Below are 19,468 nucleotides of genomic sequence, written 5' to 3'. Positions count from 1 at the left end.
GCTGGTGAGTGTATATATATAATATATATATATGTATATATATATGTGTGTGTGTGTGTGTGTGTGTGTGATATATAAAACGTGGCATGCGCCTGTCCCCCAGGCTCCAACGATGACGGCCGAGAGGCAGGGCCCGAACACCCAGTGCTGACGAACTTCGGTGAGGATGCCAGAGAGAGAGACACGAGTGTGGAGGAATGGAGCGCAAAGCCTGAGCTCCCCCAACGGACAAAAGTGATGGCCACGAGAGGCACCAGAACAAAGAGCAAGTCCTGAGCTCTGCTGCCCAGGCCCCGCCCACTGTTATGCAGCGAGGCCGCGTCACTACACCTCACTTTCGACCTGGGTGGCCGAGCTGCCAGCTGGGGGCAGTGTGAGCACTTTTAAAAAGAGCCGAGAGGGAACAGAGCAAGAGAGAAGGACGAGCAGCAGCAAGAGACTGAAAGAGCTGAAAAGCTCGGTGAAGAGACTGAAAAGGCTGAAAAGTGGCCAGCTTAACGTAGCGTTGATTTTGTTTGGTTTGTTTTGTGTATTCATTTGGGTGAATAAAGAAAAATGGCTGCTGCAATCCTGAACCCTGCCTCCAGCATCCTCCTTGAGCCTGGGGTAGCACATGTGATGCTACAACACAAATATATATATATATATACAGTTGTGATCAAATTTATTCAACCCCCAAATTTATTCAATATGGATGTGTGCTTCGGATCATTGTCCTGTTGGAAGGTCCAACGTCTTCCAAGCCGCAGGTTTGTGACTGACTCCATCACATTTTCCTCCAAGATCTCCTGGTACTGAAGGGAATACATGGTACCCTGCACACGTTGAAGCTTTCCTGTACCATTAGAAGCTAAACAGCCCCAAAGCATAATTGACCCCCCGCCATGCTTCACAGTAGGCAAGGTGTTCTTTTGTTCATAAGCCTGGTTCTTCCTCCTCCAAACATAGCGCTGGTCCATTGGCCCAAACAGTTCTAATTTAGTTTCATCTGACCACAGTACACTGTCCCAAAACTTTTGTGGCTTGTCCACATGACTTTTGGCATACTGCAGTTGACTTTTCTTGTTCTTTGGAGTCAGCAAGGGGGTGCGCCTGGGAGTTCTGGCATGGAGGTCTTCGTTATGCAGTGCGCGCCTTATTGTCTGAGCTGAAACTTTGGTGCCCACATCTGACAGGTCTTTTTTCAGTTCCTTAGCAATCACGCAGGGATTTTTCTCCACATTACGCTTCAGGTAGCGCACAGCAGTCGCGGTCAAGATCTTCTTTCTTTTTTTTTTTTTTTCTTCTTTCTGCCACGACCAGGTAGCGTTTCCACTGTGCCCTTTAACTTGAACTTGCGAATGATGCTTCCGATAGTGTCTCTTGGAATATTTAACAACTTCGCAATCTTCTTATATCCATTGCCATTCTTGTGAAGAGAAATAACCTCTTCTCGTGTCTTCTGGGACCATTCTCTTGCCTTTACCATGCTTGTAAACACACCAGTAGATGTCTAGAAGGAGCTGACTATCACAGTCTTTTTAAATCTGCCTAATTGGTGCTTATTATGCTTGATTGCTGCTCGTTGACATCCACAGGTGGTTTTATTACCTGACTGAAAACACTGGAATGAACCTCTGTTCTTAAGAGTGGTAGTCGTAAAGGGGTTGAATAATTGTGTCAATGAAGAAATCACAAAAAGGCCATTTAATACTTTATGACAAAAACAATTGATGCTATTTTAGTTGCATTTAGTTCTTTAACAAGTCCTTGTAAGATTTAATTATGAACGCAATTACAAATGTGCACTGAATTCCATAAAACCCTTCACAGCATTGGGGGTTGAATAAATTTGATCACAACTGTATATTAGGATAAATATCAAACAAAAAACAAACAGAAAAACAGACCTGTGATATCTGACAGACGGGACTTGGGCTGAGAGGTCTGTCCTGTGCTGTTGTTTATGTGGGGCAGCTGGATGATTGACAGCTCTACCGAAGCTGTAGACTCTCCAGCCACATTGGCCGCGATGCAGGTGAAGGTGCCGTAGTCTTTGGATGTGGTGATGGTGATCTCCAGCGTGCCGTTCCGGTACACAACGGTCCGGGAGGAGTTGCCAAGCAACCGGTCATCAGGGGCAACCCAGTGGATGGTAGGAGCCGGGTCCCCAATAGCTTCACACCTTAGACTGGCTGTTTGACCCTCCAGAACCAGCAACCTATGTAGGGATGGGTGAGGGTATTTGGATATATGCCATTATTTGAATATCCATTTACTTAATCAGATATTCAAAACAACACATTATGCCATCTTGCAAGTTTTTGACTGAGTGCATGATGCAGAACTCCAGAGGATGTGGGAATACAATAATTTGATAATGCATTTTACGCTCCTGCAAAGTAGCTACATCGAAGTAGGACTGGATTTGGAAACATCATAAATGGATCATAAATTTCTATAGTGTAAATCTGTGTGAGGTATCATCATATAGGTTAGCAGGGAGAGGTGGGGAACTAGGATTTCTGGGAACTAGAGTAACACATTTTTCAAGTCTGTATCTTTTAGTTCATTTTAAATCAATAGAGCCATCATGGTTGATGCGTTTAAACTAAGCAAATGTAGTTATACTCTAAACTCACTCCTTGGACTGGAAACAAAAAAGTTAATATCTTCACACACTCAAATGAAAACTGTTCAGTCAGGGTTTTTCCTCCATGGTAGGTACAGCCAAGCAAGCATTCACCCAAACATGTTTTGATTTACAATGTGTGGGACCAGTTTGGAGGAAAATAAAAACATCACTGTATGGAAGTTTGAGATACATCACTGACTGAAACCAAGCTATAGTCTAAGCAGGTTTGAGTTAATTGTCAGGAAAGGAAAACAGCGGCAGCAGCTCTAAGCAGGACTCTTTACTGAAAGAGTCCCTGTAAAACTGATACACACAAGCTCAGATATATGATATGATATCTGTTACAAACTTCAAATAAAACACATGAAATGTCTTTTACAAGCTTCAAATGTCTGTAACCAACATTTAAATACTTATTTTTATTTGTTTAAAAATAAAATAACTGACAAAAAATATTTTTTTTACATACATTTTATATCCCTACCTGTGTGTGTGCTGTGTGATGAGTGGCTGCTCACACACAAACTCCTCCTCTCGCACATTCCAGAAGTAGCGTCCCTTCAGACCAGGAGGGGAAGCGCAGGTTTCCAGGTCATCATCGCGTTCAAGCCGGCGGAACCAGAGCAACTCGCAGTTGCAGTGCAGTGGGTTTCCGCCCATGCTTAGGGAAAGCTGCGGGGCAAAGGGTGTGCTCATCAAGGCTGAATCCTGCGCCCGAGCAAAAATGGGGTCAGGCGGAAGCTTCTGGAGCCGGTTTGAGGTCAGGTCCAGACGGGCCAGCCTCTCCAATTCGACAAAGGTACCTTCCGGAATGTAATCCAGCAAATTGTGGTCGAGACTGAGCTGGTGGAGGTTGACCATCTGCCTGACTGAGTCCCAGGGTAAAGCCTGCAGATTGTTGTAGGACAGATCCAAGTCCTCTAGCGCCGCCACTAAGTCCTCAAAGGCGCGCTCAGAGATTCGGCTAAGCTGGTTATTGTTCAAAATGAGGTGCTGCAAATTAACTAAACCACGCAAGTCATCCGGACCCAACTCCACGAGCCGATTATTGTCCATATGAAGCGAACGGAGGGTCTCCAGGTCTCCAAATGAAAAAGGCTGGATGTAGCTGATGGTATTGCGGGACAGTGTCAGGTCCACCAGGTCGGTCATGTTGGCAAAGTCCTGCTGAGTGATGCGCAGGATGAAGTTCCCGCCCAGCCGCAGCTCCACCGTGCGGCGGTCGATGTCAGAGGGGACGAACAGAAGGCCTTTCGCTGGACACAGTGTGCCCAGAGACTCGGACAGGTTCTGGCACACGCAGTACTTGGGGCACGTATGAGCCACTGTCACGGCCATACCCAGGACCAGCAGCCCGCAGAGCATACGGTCCATGGTAGATTCACACAAAGGGACCTGTGGAAGATAGTTGGATAGACAGATAGTAAAGAAGGGTAATACAGTAAAAATATAGTACAGGCATACTTGTAAGCCTGTCACATTTGGGCAAAATTCACAGTTTTTAATGATGAATGATAACGTTATGAACAATGTGTCAGGAGCGATGAAGTTGGTTTCATGTTTGCATATTTGTATTTCTCTAATCAGTAGCTATCAAACACATAAATCACCACTGTTTGCAAACAAGACTATAGATTTTTATTTTGTTATGGCCGGCAACAGAATTTTAATAAATAAGTCACAAATACATAGAAAACTGTACTGCTTTTGCACTTCTATTGCATCATTGCTTAACTCAAAGAAAACAATTCCACAGCGGTTACACCTGTACTGTAGCCTCAGAGTGCACCAGAATTCTCATATCTCATTTTTTTTCTTAGGAAATGGTCTTGCATTCCTCAAACACAGCTGCCTTAATATTGATAAAACAATCTGCATAGAAGAAAATTATGTTTTGCACATAATATTGCTCTTTGGAGACATATGAGTACAGCAAGTGATACAATTCTTATTATGCTGTGATAACAATAATTTTCACGGTGCTACACTATATATTAAAGCAAAATGTAATTAACAGTACTTTGCATTACACCCAGCCCTTTGTTTATCACATGCAGTAATATTTTTAGGTTGAACTGACAAGCAGGATTTGCAGCAAAAATGCCAGCATGTACATATAATATCACATATACATAATTAAAATATAACACTTCATGGCTTCCCTTGAGAAATTTAAAGCAGTAGTCCAAAACAGATCCTCTAAAACTCTTGATTTTTAAAATATGTGATATGTGGACATGATTTGGATCTCCAGTCTAGCAGTCTGGAGTTTCTCCAGAAGAGGACACTGTTACCACACAAGTTGCCTTAATGTTTGTCATTTAAGGACAGTAAATCACGGACCCACACCAGCAGAATCTGACAAATGCAGAAGTTTACAGCAGCAGCTTTCAGAAAAGCAAAACAAAATGTTTATATCAAAACACATCAAGTGTTATTTATGAGATATAGCTGCAGAGGACTGTGTTTGAGCTTCACCGTTGATCAGCTACTGATCAAACTGTTTGAACGCATCTGTGCTGACCAGCGGGAGAGAGTTGAGTTTTTTAATCACTGTTTCTTATTTTCATTCCCATTCAGATTATTCATTAAGTGATTCTGACACTTCATCTGTTTAATCTATTGCTTTATTCTCCGTCGCCCGCAATACGCACAATTTTACATAAGCGGTGCAAAAAATGTGGAAGACATCAACTGAAGTGCTCACACTCAGTGGTGGAATGCTGTGTGGGATGTGAGTTAGACAGAGAGAGAAAAAAGAGTTAGAGAGAGCTTAATGAAGCTGCAGCTGCTATCCCTATTCATTTGCAACATAAACCAATAATAAGAGGGAGAACGACATTGTTTCCTGGAGCTGGTCTCTGACAGATGTTCGTTTATGCATTTTGGCATGAATACGCACGGCTCGCGTGCGAGCGTTCGGTCTCTCTGGGTCATCCCGATGGCCATGATTCAGTTCCAGCTCTGTGTCTTGTGACCGGTCCTCTGAGGATTACACTGATGTTTGATGTTTGTGTGTGTGTTGCCAGGTGTGCTTGACAGCTACAAGGAACAGTGTAAGCAATATGCAAACTAAAATAAGGCGGCACACAGCAGGTGTGGGAAATAATACGAGCGTGTTAGAGTATTGTTTTGTTGTTGGTTTTTTTTTACATCTTTGCATTCGTCTTTATTTTTACCTTCACTGACACAACAGACGCTCTCAGGAGCTTCACACACTGCTGGGAAAGTCTGCACCAGTTCACAGCTAGCAGTGTTGTTGTGCATAAATGTTGACATTCAAGGTGTGTAAGGCCACAGAAATATCAGTTCACAGCATTATTTATGTATTTATTTGTTTATTTATCATATTTAAAAATAGGTAAGGCTTCATCTATGGTATTAGGAGGCATTATAATTCCACATTGCCCATAGTACTATTATACACAGGTGGATGAAGACCAAGCAAAATAGACCTAAATGACCACAAAAAACATGAACCATTTAGACACCAGGTCTATAAAAACACTATGAAGTGAACATTAACTATACTGGTAGACTGAATTGGTGTCACCTGAACATCTCTCATATCTTCATATCTCAGAAAAACTCCAATGGGTGAGACATAACACAATATAATAAACACTGCTACTAGAACATTTTTTTTATATATATATATATATATATATATATATATATATATATATATATATATATAAAGCTGAAGTTGGCTTCTTATTCAAATTTCCCATTCCACCTAAGTTTATTCAGTCTTATACATGGAGCGGAAACATTTTTTTCCTTCTATTAGTATCAGGTGCTCACCACATAGTATCTTAACACTATCTGTGAAAACAGTTCAATGCTGCATCCACAAATACAATTAAAACTCACTAAAAAAATCATTACTCTACAAACTAAGAAAACATATAAACAGGGTCCAGAAATGCTGCCACCTTCTCTGGGCTCAAACCCATTTAAAATGGACTGAGGAGAAGAGGAGAAGCGTCCTGTGGTCTGACAAATCAAAATTTGAAATTCTTTTTAAAAATCATGAACACTGTGTATTACAACAGCATTGCCCTATATTAAAAGAGTCTGGGTGCTAAACTGGCCTGCTTGCAGTCCAGACCTGTCAGCTAATGAAAACACAATGAAATGAAAAACAGCAGCTGAACGGGAAAACATTTCACTTTCAAAACTACAGCAGTTGGTCTGCTCAGTTCCCAAACACTTACAGAGCTTGTTAAAGAGGAGATGATGAAACACCGTGGTAAAAACACCCCATCACAACTTTTTTGGAATGTGTTGTTAGCATGAAGTTCAAAATGGGCATATATTTTTCAAAAGACAATAAATTTCTCAGTTTCAACATCTGACATGTAAGCAGCTTAGACAAGTGTGTGTGTGTGTGTGTGTGTGTGTGTGTGTGTGTTTGTGATAGTTATCACAATAAGACATTAATTAGTAATATTAGCCTGTCAAACTGCCTGAAACACTGCAGTTTGACGTCTGGAAACAAATGATGGCTAATTACTAATTACGATTAATGGCAAATGATGGTTAATTACCAACTGCTGGCTTAATAAGGCGTAATGAGAGCATTACAAGTGCTCTTTAAAATGCTTAGTTCACTCTAGTTATTTACCAATATGGTTCTAATTACAGCCCAAAGAATTTATTATAGAACAATATTTTATCACAGATAAAAAATACAGTTCAGCCTAACGAGAAACCGCAGAACAGACTGGGTTTATATCACAATACCTACATTTAGAGCCAGCTATTCATTTTGTATGACATTGGGAAATGACAATTGACACCCAGCTACTGGGTTACATCACATTTTGTGATTTGCTACTGAACTTTGAAGTAAAGTTTTTATGATTGTATAAACAAGCTAACATTAGCATGATGGCACATTCTGCTGTTTCTAAATTGCCTAATTTTGATTACCTACAGCAATACAGCTCAGCAGTGCAGCAATATTCTGTTGAATGGGATTTTTGACCAGCTTTCTACAAACTTGTACAGTAGCTTCACAAAGACACATCGTTGGGCAGCGCTTGGAGAGGGGAGTTCGAGGTTTCGAGTTCACTGATATCTTCCTAAGAGGATATTCCTAATATTCAGTAATATATTCAGTAAAGTTTTCCCTAAAGAGAAAGGTCGTAAGAAAAGGTCTACGCCAGATTCATGATGTGATCTTAAACTGCTGAACTGTTTACAACTTGGAGCTGTTTATTTTCTTTTTCTCTATATTCAGGGTACAGAGACAGTACACTCTCTAGTCCTACAGAGATAAGGCAGAGATGACATTGTATCCAGGAAGAGAGTTCATTTACAATGTGAAAGTGTGATCATCATCTGTGGCTGCTTTTCCCGCACAGTCGGGTAACCACTCAAACGGAACGCTGCAGTTCTTCTCCTGCATCACAGTCAAAGTTCCTGAAAATAATATTTTCTTACATAATAAAATATTAACAATAGACTATATTGTTTTTTTTCCTGTTGTCTTGAACCTGATAGTATTTGTACTCAGACTTAGATTTGATAGTATTTGTACTCAGACTTATCTTAGACTTGATAGTATTTGTACTCAGACTTAGATTTGATAGTATTTGTACTCAGAATTATCTTAGACTTTATAGTAGTTGTACTCAGACTTATCTTAGACTTGATAGTATTTGCACTCTGACTTAGATTTGATAGTATTTGTACTCAGACTTATCTTAGACTTTATAGTATTTGTACTCTGACTTATCTTAGACTTGATAATATTTGTACTCAGACTTAGATTTGATAGTATTTGTACTCAGACTTATCTTAGACTTGATAATATTTGTACTCAGACTTAGATTTGATAGTATTTGTACTCAGACTTACCTTAGACTTGATAATATTTGTACTCAGACTTAGATTTGATAGTATTTGTACTCAGACTTATCTTAGACTTGATAGTATTTGTACTCAGACTTAGATTTGATAGTATTTGTACTCAGACTTATCTTAGACTTGATAGTATTTGTACTCAGACTTAGATTTGATAGTATTTGTACTCAGAATTATCTTAGACTTTATAGTATTTGTACTCAGACTTATCTTAGACTTGATAGTATTTGTACTCTGACTTAGATTTGATAGTATTTGTACTCAGACTTATCTTAGACTTTATAGTATTTGTACTCAGACTTATCTTAGACTTGATAATATTTGTACTCAGACTTAGATTTGATAGTATTTGTACTCAGACTTATCTTAGACTTGATAATATTTGTACTCAGACTTAGATTTGATAGTATTTGTACTCAGAATTATCTTAGACTTTATAGTATTTGTACTCAGACTTATCTTAGACTTGATAGTATTTGTACTCTGACTTAGATTTGATAGTATTTGTACTCAGACTTATCTTAGACTTTATAGTATTTGTACTCAGACTTATCTTAGACTTGATAATATTTGTACTCAGACTTAGATTTGATAGTATTTGTACTCAGACTTATCTTAGACTTTATAGTATTTGTACTCAGACTTATCTTAGACTTGATAATATTTGTACTCAGACTTAGATTTGATAGTATTTGTACTCAGAATTATCTTAGACTTTATAGTATTTGTACTCAGACTTATCTTAGACTTGATAGTATTTGTACTCTGACTTAGATTTGATAGTATTTGTACTCAGACTTATCTTAGACTTTATAGTATTTGTACTCTGACTTAGATTTGATAGTATTTGTACTCAGACTTATCTTAGACTTTATAGTATTTGTACTCAGACTTAGATTTGATAGTATTTGTACTCAGAATTATCTTAGACTTTATAGTATTTGTACTCAGACTTATCTTAGACTTGATAATATTTGTACTCAGACTTAGATTTGATAGTATTTGTACTCAGACTTATCTTAGACTTTATAGTATTTGTACTCAGACTTATCTTAGACTTGATAATATTTGTACTCAGACTTAGATTTGATAGTATTTGTACTCAGACTTATCTTAGACTTTATAGTATTTGTACTCTGACTTAGATTTGATAGTATTTGTACTCAGACTTATCTTAGACTTTATAGTATTTGTACTCAGACTTATCTTAGACTTGATAATATTTGTACTCAGACTTAGATTTGATAGTATTTGTACTCAGACTTATCTTAGACTTTATAGTATTTGTACTCAGACTTATCTTAGACTTGATAGTATTTGTACTCAGACTTATCTTAGACTTGATAGTATTTGTACTCAGACTTAGATTTGATAGTATTTGTACTCAGACTTATCTTAGACTTGATAATATTTGTACTCAGACTTAGATTTGATAGTATTTGTACTCAGACTTATCTTAGACTTTATAGTATTTGTACTCAGACTTATCTTAGACTTGATAGTATTTGTACTCAGACTTATCTTAGACTTGATAGTATTTGTACTCAGACTTATCTTAGACTTGATAATATTTGTATTCAGATTTATTCTGGACCTGATTGTGCTTGTTTTTGGACTTATCTTGGGTGTAATACTATTTGTGATTTAACTTGGTGTCAACAGTGCTTGTGTTTGGATTAATCTTGGCCTCATTAGCATTTAGGACTTTTTCTTTGTTCTCTATCTTGTCTTGGTCCTGATAGCATTTCTTCTCAGCTCTGTCTTGGTCTCATTAATATTTGTACTTGGACTCATCTTGGTCTTGACAGAGATTGCATAGTGTTTGATATCATTACTTTACCTCCATATTTTACAGTCCATAAGTCTCTGTAAATGGAAGGGATGCTTCATTATAATTTGAATTTGATGAAAAGTTGCTGTGTGTATGCAGCCTTGTTTTGTGAAAAGAATATGTTGTGCAGACCTAGACCTGCCACTACAAGGTTTAATTTGAATGCAAATATGACTCATTACATAACTATGTAATCCATTATGTAACTATATAAATATGTTTAAACTGTATGGCTAAAACCAAAGTAATAACTCTGGGAGTCTAAGCTCTTAATCTCATTTGACCCAGGTGAACCCGTAGGGTTATAGCTTAGTATTAAATGACCCTAAACAATTTGACAAGACCAAAATACTTTGACTGGAAGCAGCCGACGACTAGTCATGGCTCTGTATCAAAGAGATTTACATTTTTCTGGTGTCAGTCCTTGTCTGATTTGACTCAATTTTGACATGTCATAGCCTTGGTTTACTCTAGGACTTCCCAACCTCGTTATGAGTGCATCCCTAATTGGAAATAGCAAAGTTAAAATACCGCTTCCCTGTTCACCATGACAGCCAGCAAACTGCAAGGAAGTGCCTGAGGAACTCCTGGCACACAGGGTGCTTCACTGAGGCTGTACCTCCCACAGGCTAGATACACATTCTTGGTCCCCAACCAAGTGAGTTTGGTGCGGCAACAGCATCCTCCTCGATCTGTACTGCTGTGGAAAGGCTGTGTTCTCAGAGGTTGCTCAGGGTGTGCGCTCTGTATGGATGAGAAACTGCTGTGTACTCCGAAGGCTGCTCCGAGTGAAGCTAATTGACATCATCATTATGACTGCGTATAAAGTTTGAGACTTCGCGCTTCCTCGGCTCATTAGTGTATTCGGCTAGAGGTGAGACATTTGTCTCCTTGATCTGTGCGCACCTCATCACCTCCGTCTTAGGCTTTTTCACAAGTTTACATCAGGGAGTCCAGATGGTGTGAGAAGAGAAAGGCACTAAAGCGATAGAGTCAAAAGAGAAAGAGGCTGAAGAGAGAGAGACACTACTTTTTAACTTTGGAGCAGTAACTAGGTATAGTTGATTATCATCATTAGCACAACTATGGGTTTAACCCTGAAAGTGGTGAATACAACTGACAAAATGCAGAGAGGAAAGAGACAAGGAGAGGACAAGAAAGGGAAAAGAAAGAAAGTAATAGAGGGAGATGTTAAACATCCTCAACCAATCAGGTTGTGCTGTCAGAGCTAACTTTGTATAATGTGATATATACACTGTGATATATTGGTTAGAGGGAGATGTTTTCCCAGGTGCTGTAGGCACCAGTGAGTCAAATTCAGCTGTAAGATTTCTCTCCATATGTTACAAAGATGACGCTCAACTCGTAGATCATTCTGTCACAAGCTTTTTTTGTCAGCAACATTGAGTGCAGCTTAAATGACTTTTTAAAAGGAGCTTGAAAATATACCCCAAGCACATTCCTTGAGTCCAACCTGGACTTTACCCACTGTAACCAAGTAAAAGTACAGTAATCTTTTCTGAGTCAGACTGTATCCTGGCAAAATCTGAACCGACCTGTATTGTGACATTCTGTCTGAATTGGACTGCAGCTGGACCAATTCTGTCAAATCCTGACTGTACAGTGATGAAATTCTATCCCAATCTGAAGCCGACTGTGAAACCTGATTCAAAAGCACAGAAATATTTCAGGAATTATGTTCAAAATACAGGTAACCCAGATGAGCATATTCATGACCCATCTGGTTCAGACAAATATTTCAAAGTCAGGGATGACAGTCCTGTGCTTGTGCTCAGAAAAGCTGGATCATTAGTGTCCTGCTGGTTCCAGCTCCTCCAGAGTGGCACTGCGTCTCCAGCGGTGCTCCAGTGCTGCCTGGAAGCACTGCTTTTGTGGAGAAATAAAAAAATAAGTCTCACTCTGCACATTAGCTGTGTGAGGAGGGCATTTTAAGATGTGTTAAGCCTCTGAAATGTCACTGAGCTTGAGCAGAACAGGCCCCGAGGAGGCTCCTAACAGGAGGAATCCTCATAATTCCTTTTGCTGTGGAACAACATGTTGTAAAACCTCCTGGCTCCTTTCCAAGCCACTGACCTGCTACAACACGCCCCACCAGCACCACCCTCACCACAATACAGCTATGCCAAAAGTGTGATGACATCTTGCAAAAACTGCTTGAAAACTTTCAAGCAATGTTTGATTTTCACTGATATTTTTTCAGGAAGTAATAAAAAAATCCCTGCAAATGTTTTGTTAGGATAAAACCAGGCATTAAATTTGAGTAAACTTCGTAGGTCACATAGCTGCCACACCTAACGAGCCTACAGAAACGGACTTTTCTGACTATTCAGACAGAATTAATATCACATGGCTGGGCGGGTTAAGCTTTCAGAACCATAGACCCTCAAAAAACCCTTTGCATGATTAAAGTGTTCTTTGCCTCATGAAATGGCTCGTCAGATTGATGGAGAATGTGCTGTAGATGGTTCTATATAGAACCCTTCTGAAAATGGTTCTATGGAGCACCCAAAGAGTTCTTCTACTGTTAGTGTCAAGCTTGTAACAATAGAAGAACCCTTTTGGGTGCAACATAGAACCATCTACAGCACATTGATGAACATTTTCCACGAATCCAAAGAACCCTTTCATGATGGGTTTGTTGAGGGTCCATGGTTCTATATAGAACCGTTTTCTTTACTTTACTGAAAAACCATGTTTTTAAGAGTGTACTATAAAAAGGACGGTAGAAATCTCATGCTATCAAAACAAACCGTAAAATAACCCCAGATTATATTAACCTCATGCCACGAAACAAACTATAGAAGCAATCCCAGGTTATATTTATCCAGTGCTATAAAACAAACTGAAGGATTAACCTTCTATTAATCCTGTGCTAGAAGTTAACCATAAAATATCCCCAGGTTATATTAATCCTATGGCAGTGATCCATAAAATGTATCAGGTTTTATTACTATTATAATTATTATTGTTGTTGTTGTTTTAAATAATAATAATAATAATAATAATGTGAATTGTGATGTTAGTAAATATTTCATCATATCCTGTGGAAAAGGAGTGTTCATGGATTTTTTTCAGTACATAGACTCTTGAAGAAGCATTAACTTGCATTGTCTGTTGCCCAAATTAAACCGAAGCCTCGCTTGATTATTGAATTGTTTCATCTGCTTTTGTGTGTCATGTGATTAGTTCAGTTGAGCTTAGATTAGTTTCAGTTTAGACTTTAGGTTCCTGCACGTCTCCGAGCGGTTCGGTCAAGTTACATAATAACACTGCACTAAAAAATTAAAATATAAACATTTAAAATGACAGAATAAAAGTTTATGACAACATGCGCTTTAAATTCTCACGCTAACGACAATGACGACACTGTGTTGGCTTAAAAATGTGTTTACATGAAGCCCTTAAATGGCTGCAGCCTCTTAATGTAGCATTTCCATTGTGCACCATAAAATACTGGCACAAATATTTATATGTATACTAATATTCTGATGTTGTTTTCCTCTAAATAAGAATGTTAAGACTTTAATATTGCAAGCTGACAAATAAAACATTAAAAGCACTGTAGAAAGCTATGTGTTCCCACACTTTCGACTGTCAGTGTACATTATTTTGTAGTGTTTGGGACGCTGCAGTGCAATTTTAATTCCTCCTGCATGACTGGTCTGAGTGCCGTGGCTCATTTATCAGCAGTGACAGCGCAGGGCTTGGAATCAACCGGCTGGGTGCACGATGGGCTTATTCACGGTAGGAAAACACACTCGTCCCAGCGTCACTCCGCCACCACCCCCGACTCCCCACCACCCTCTCTTTAAGTGTTAATGGCCTTTAATTACAGATTAATCATTATTGCTGATGCAGAGGTGACACATCCAATTTTGTCTGCAGTTGTCTATGCAATTATCCACACAGGACAAGAGTTCACTGCTCTCACGCACATGCAGACACACACAGCAGGCAGCTGCGCTGGAGATTCTCAACAGCATTTAGTGGCTATAGCTCTGCAGCTGCATGATCAGGAGTTTAGTAATGCACTGAATGAAATGGAGATGCCGACTCAATGGCATCAATTAAGGAAAGATCAAATCGGTTATAACTGATTATGATAATATTCAATAAAGTATGCCCTCATTTTTTGGCTAAATAATACTGTCAGGCTATTTTCAAATACAAAAATAAAAGGAGTATTGTTCTTACTGTCATAGCACTAGTTTATCAACATTTCCTCCAGTTAGATTTGTATATTGTACGTATTTTTGACAATATCTCTGAATCATTACAAAATCTATAGAAATGATGGTGAAATTTGACCGTCATTCAAAAGTAAATTTCATGGTGCACAGATTTTTCCCCCCAAAAAGTCAAAATGGTTTAAAAATAAATTGTGGTGAAATTTTGTAATTTCATGGTACTTTGAATCTTTTCCAAAAAAAAATCATTAGCAATCAAATTGCAGTGAAAACAGATATTTCATGATACACTGAATCGTTTTGCAGGGTCTGAATTGACTCAAATCTAAATCAAATCATTTTTTCATGATGCACTGAATATCTTCCCCAAAATCATTATTGAAATAAAAATAATTGAAAACTGAGATTTCTATGTGCAACAAATCATTTTTACCAAAATCATATTCAAACTGAATGGTGGTGAAACTGATGCAGTGAATCTTTTCCCAAAAACTGGCTGGTGAGTCAGATTGTTGTAAGATCACAGGTTTACAGCCCTTACATAACCTAAACAGCTGGTTTTGCTCAGTCACACTCACAGAGTAATGCTTCAGAGTAATAATAATAATAATAATAATAATAATAATAATAATAACAAGGAATAATCCATGTCTGTTCTTCATCCAGCCTGAATCTGCTCTGCTATTCGTTCATTAACTAGTGTCTCCAACACTGCTTAACCACACATCAGCATGCTTCACACTCAGAGTATTCTCCAGAACCCCTCCAGCCCACTGAAACACCACATCACTTAAAGCCAGCATTAGGACACTGCAGGGCTTCAGAAGAGCCATATGAGAGAGTGAGTGAGGGGGGGCTGTCCTCTGATCAATTGGAGAATAAGGCTAGACAGAAATGAAAGTTGACACATATAATAACACAGCTAGAGCATCCTCAACCAATCAGATTGTGCTGTCAGAGCTAACTTTTGTATAATGTGATATATACACTGTGATATATTGGTTAGAGCATGCAGACGCTGTTGATCTCACTGGACATCAGTAAGAAAATTGGAAACCCCTTTCACTGAGAATGTTAGTTATTGAATATAATAAATATAATATATAATAAATCTGTTACAACTTATTTTGTCCAATTATAGAGGTAAATCAAAATGAACTGTTTTACAAGTGAGAAACAAAAATAGTGTCAAATTTACGCAAATAAGCCAGTAAGACATGACATTAATCGTGACTGACTACACAAAATAAATCAGTCTGAGTTAGAAGGTCATTCAGATTCTTTCGATTTTTTTTTATTCAATATTTAAGAAAAAGAGGAAGGCTGAAAGTCTGTGTCTGACTGTGTTTGGGCCTCGGGATTGTTTTTAAAAGTTTAAACAGCATAAATAAATAAACAAATAAACAAACAAACTCCTTTAGGAGTTTAGTGTTTAAATTCTTGAGTTGCAAACCCCTCGGTGCCGGCAGCACCTGCCCTCGGTCCACATAGCGCACCACTTCACCAAGGCCAAAGAAGAATTTTTGCTAGAAATTCAAATTCATTTAAGCTCCTACAAGCAACACTGGTCCAGCTCTACACAGCCACCACCACTTCCACCCGGCCTCCTCTATAACTGATATCACAGACTCACCTGTTCAGGCACCTGTTCAGGCAAACTACAGCACTTTATCTGCTCTTCTAGAGGAGATGAAGCCATTCATTCATATGAGAGTATATATGGAGGTGTTTGGCATTTATTTTGCTTGTGTTGGTAAGAGAGAGAGAGAGAGAGAGAGAGAGAGAGAGAGAGAGAGAGAGAGAGAGAGAGAGAGAGAGACTCTCTTTGGGGTCATGACAATAGCATCACTAATTTATTATCAGATAATATTATTAGTAAGATAATGTAAACAGATACAGAGAGAGAGGTCATGAATTTTGAGCTCCTGAATTTTCTACTATTTTCTTATTTTAAAATGAGACAGAACTTAGAAAACAATCAGTATGAAATCACTTCTTACTAGTAAACACAATTTGATTCAGACAGTTATTAGATTTGACAAGGAAACTTTAACAAACATTAAAATAATGTAGCATAACAGGTTTATCAGGCAAACTCAAGAGGAAGAGGAAGAAGAGAAGAGGAAAAGAAGAGGACAAAAGCCAGAGCAGAGGAGAGGACTAAGAAAAGGAGAATAGGAGAAAGAACACTTAAACCTCTTGGAATAAACATAAAGGAGGCAATGACAGGGACAAATCAGGAAAACAGAGAAGGGAAAACACAGAAGGGAAAAGGGGACTGGATTCACTAAACTGATCTGATCTACTCCACATTTGGGGTAAGGATGCACCTGTTATAGCAGAATCCTGTGGATGAATTATTAACACAGCTGTAATCTATACAGTCCTGAAAGAGCTTAATCAGAAATTACAGCTAATATCATACGTTGGCTATAAAACACTGCTAAGGATTTTAGCTAAGCTGTTAGTGCTGTGAAGGTAACGGTTAGCTGAGCCCCTTCCCCCGAGCGGTCAGTCACACCCCTTCCCTGAGTGGCCAGTTACACTCCTCCCCAAGTGGACATTTAGGCAGTTGTGGGCTGGAGGTTAGGGAACTGGCCCTGAGACTGGAAGGTTGCCGGTTCGATCCCCAGCACCTACAGTCCATGACTGAGGTGTCCTTGAGCAAGACCCCCAATTGCTCCCCGGGCACCATGGATAGGGCTGCCCACTGCTCTGGGCAAGTGTGCTCACTGCCCCCTAGTGTGTGTGTATGTGGTGTTTCACTTCATGGATGGGTTAAATGCAGAGGAGGAATTTCCCTGTTTGTGGGATTAAGAAAGTATCAGTTAACTTAGGCTGCCGGCATTTTTCAAAAAACAGATATACTATATGAGAATGGCTGTAGCTGCAGCAGTAGGTGTAGTTTATTTAAAGACTGCAGCTGAATTAAAGGGAAAAACACCATCACCAACCTGCTGTTCCACACTGAACACACAGACGTGTGGCATTCGGTTGTCTGTAAAGATTACAGAAATATAACTAAGCGTCGGATCTGCAAAGGTCGACAGATTTGTATCTTTGAAGACTGTGAAAAAATCCCAGAAAGCAGATTCCTAACAGTCAACATGACTCAGAATGGGACAGTCTTGGTGCAAGGAAGCAAAGCTTCACTAAGACAGTTTGAGGAAGCCTTCCGATCTCTCAAAGAGCAGTGTGAAAGAGAGAGAACAGTCGTCACTCCTCAAACACACAGTAAAGATGGAGAAATAGAGCCTGCCCACAGCCACCCCACTAGTGCAGAAGACACAGTCCCTTCAGCCTCTGCACCAAGTCCACTCCTCCACACCACCATAGCACAGCTTAGAGACAGCCTCTCCCCGCTGGAGGTAGAGTTATCTACCTAAGGACCGAAGGAGCAGATACAGACCCACATCCACCAGCACCCACACTGAACCCCTCAGAGACCAGCTCAGCCAAACCGAACACCAGCTGAAGGTAACAGTGCAGGAGCTGAGTAGAAACATAGATAACATGCTTGAGGACAGGGACTCACTAGGAAGAGAGCTGTCAGAGTGCAAGGAAAGTGCTAAAAGGGAACGTGCAGACCTGAAATAGGAGCTAAAAAGAGAGCTGGTAAGCCTGAGACAGGAGATACACCACGAAGATACCATCATAGAGATTGTCAAAGCACAGCTACAGCCTCAGAATGCCCTCCAGAACACTGCCCACACTGAGCATGCCCAACCGTCCAACAGAGCCCACTCCTAGCAACGAACCACCCTGCAACAGTCTCAGTCACACCCACAGTCCTCCACAAACAGGAAAAGAAACAACAAACAGACAAAGCTCTCATCACTCAAACTCAAGACTCACAGACCAGCAGGACAGGTGCACGGCAAAGAGACACTGATGTTCAATACTTGTTGATTCCAATTGGAGATTCCTACTAGAAAAGAAGCTCTTCCCAAACCAGAAAACTCTGAAAATGCCCAAGAACGAAAGATGCCTATCAAATCCTCTCTGACAACATCCTTGACAAGCCTGCCAGCATCATCATCCAGACACGCACAAATGACCTTAGAGGAGAGCAGGAGAGAGTAGGCTGACTGGTCTGGAGAGTAGGACAGAGGGCCACAGAGACTTGCCAAAATCATAGTCTCCATCATCCTGCACCGAAAGGACTTCCATCCCACCACCATTCAGAGAGTTAATGCAACTCTCTCAGAGCATGTGCCCTCATCCCCAATGTGCACATGGCTCACATTCCAGCATAACCCCTTATCACCTCTATGACTAAGTTCACTTAAACATGCATTGAGTCAAAGGGTTTGCTAAAACACTGAAGGATGTAGCACTGGGTCAGCAAACTCACATGACCATCAAACTCAGAGGAGAGCACCCAGCAACAGAGAGGCCCTACCACAACCATGTACCCACCAGAAGCCCACCAGCACGTAAGCTTCCCCACAGATCCCAGCCAGGATTCCAGCAACTACGCCTGCACAACCTTCCTCAACCAGTTCAGTGCACCTCACCAGCCAGACCTGCACAACGTCCCTCACAACCCAGAGCAGCACTTCATCACCCAGCAAGGTTACCAGTACATCAGAACCAGCCAGACAGCAGAGGTACCAACACCCAACTACTCGGAACTCATGAACCGCAACTATGCTGATGCCCTCAGATTAGCACCTGCCACTCAAGACAGGGGTGAGATCAAGCAATTATTGCAGTACATTGGCAATAGATTCATATAAAAACTGTACAGGAGCTTCAGGAGGACAAAAACAAACAAACAAAAAAAAACCCCACCATATTCATTGTGCATTGTACCTTACTGTTTTTGTATTAAGACTAGCAAATGTTGTATATGATGTAAGGTAATTTAGATTAATAGGATATTCGTTGTTTTTCACAGTTCATCTCCTCATTTCACCTTGACATCATGATCCTACAGGAGAC

The 19,468-nt window shown here is 39.8% G+C and overlaps 1 protein-coding gene across 1 annotated transcript in view; it reads right to left on the bottom strand.

The window, feature by feature from the left end:
* lrfn2b (leucine rich repeat and fibronectin type III domain containing 2b) overlaps positions 1 to 19,468 on the bottom strand; it is a 246,055-nt gene that overhangs the window by 29,989 nt on the left and 196,598 nt on the right. The window contains exons 5-6 of the mRNA XM_017724849.2: positions 3,099 to 4,009; positions 1,890 to 2,200 (exon numbers count right to left, since the gene is read on the bottom strand). Of these exons, the coding sequence (XP_017580338.2) occupies positions 1,890 to 2,200; positions 3,099 to 3,988 (1,201 nt within the window). The 5' untranslated portion in view covers positions 3,989 to 4,009. The remainder of the gene's footprint in view (positions 1 to 1,889; positions 2,201 to 3,098; positions 4,010 to 19,468) is intronic.

Source organism: Pygocentrus nattereri, chromosome 4 (assembly GCF_015220715.1).
Source record: "Pygocentrus nattereri isolate fPygNat1 chromosome 4, fPygNat1.pri, whole genome shotgun sequence".
NCBI lineage: Eukaryota > Metazoa > Chordata > Actinopteri > Characiformes > Serrasalmidae > Pygocentrus > Pygocentrus nattereri.
Note: the sequence above shows the minus strand (reverse complement) of the source record. Positions and strands in the feature narration are given on the sequence as shown.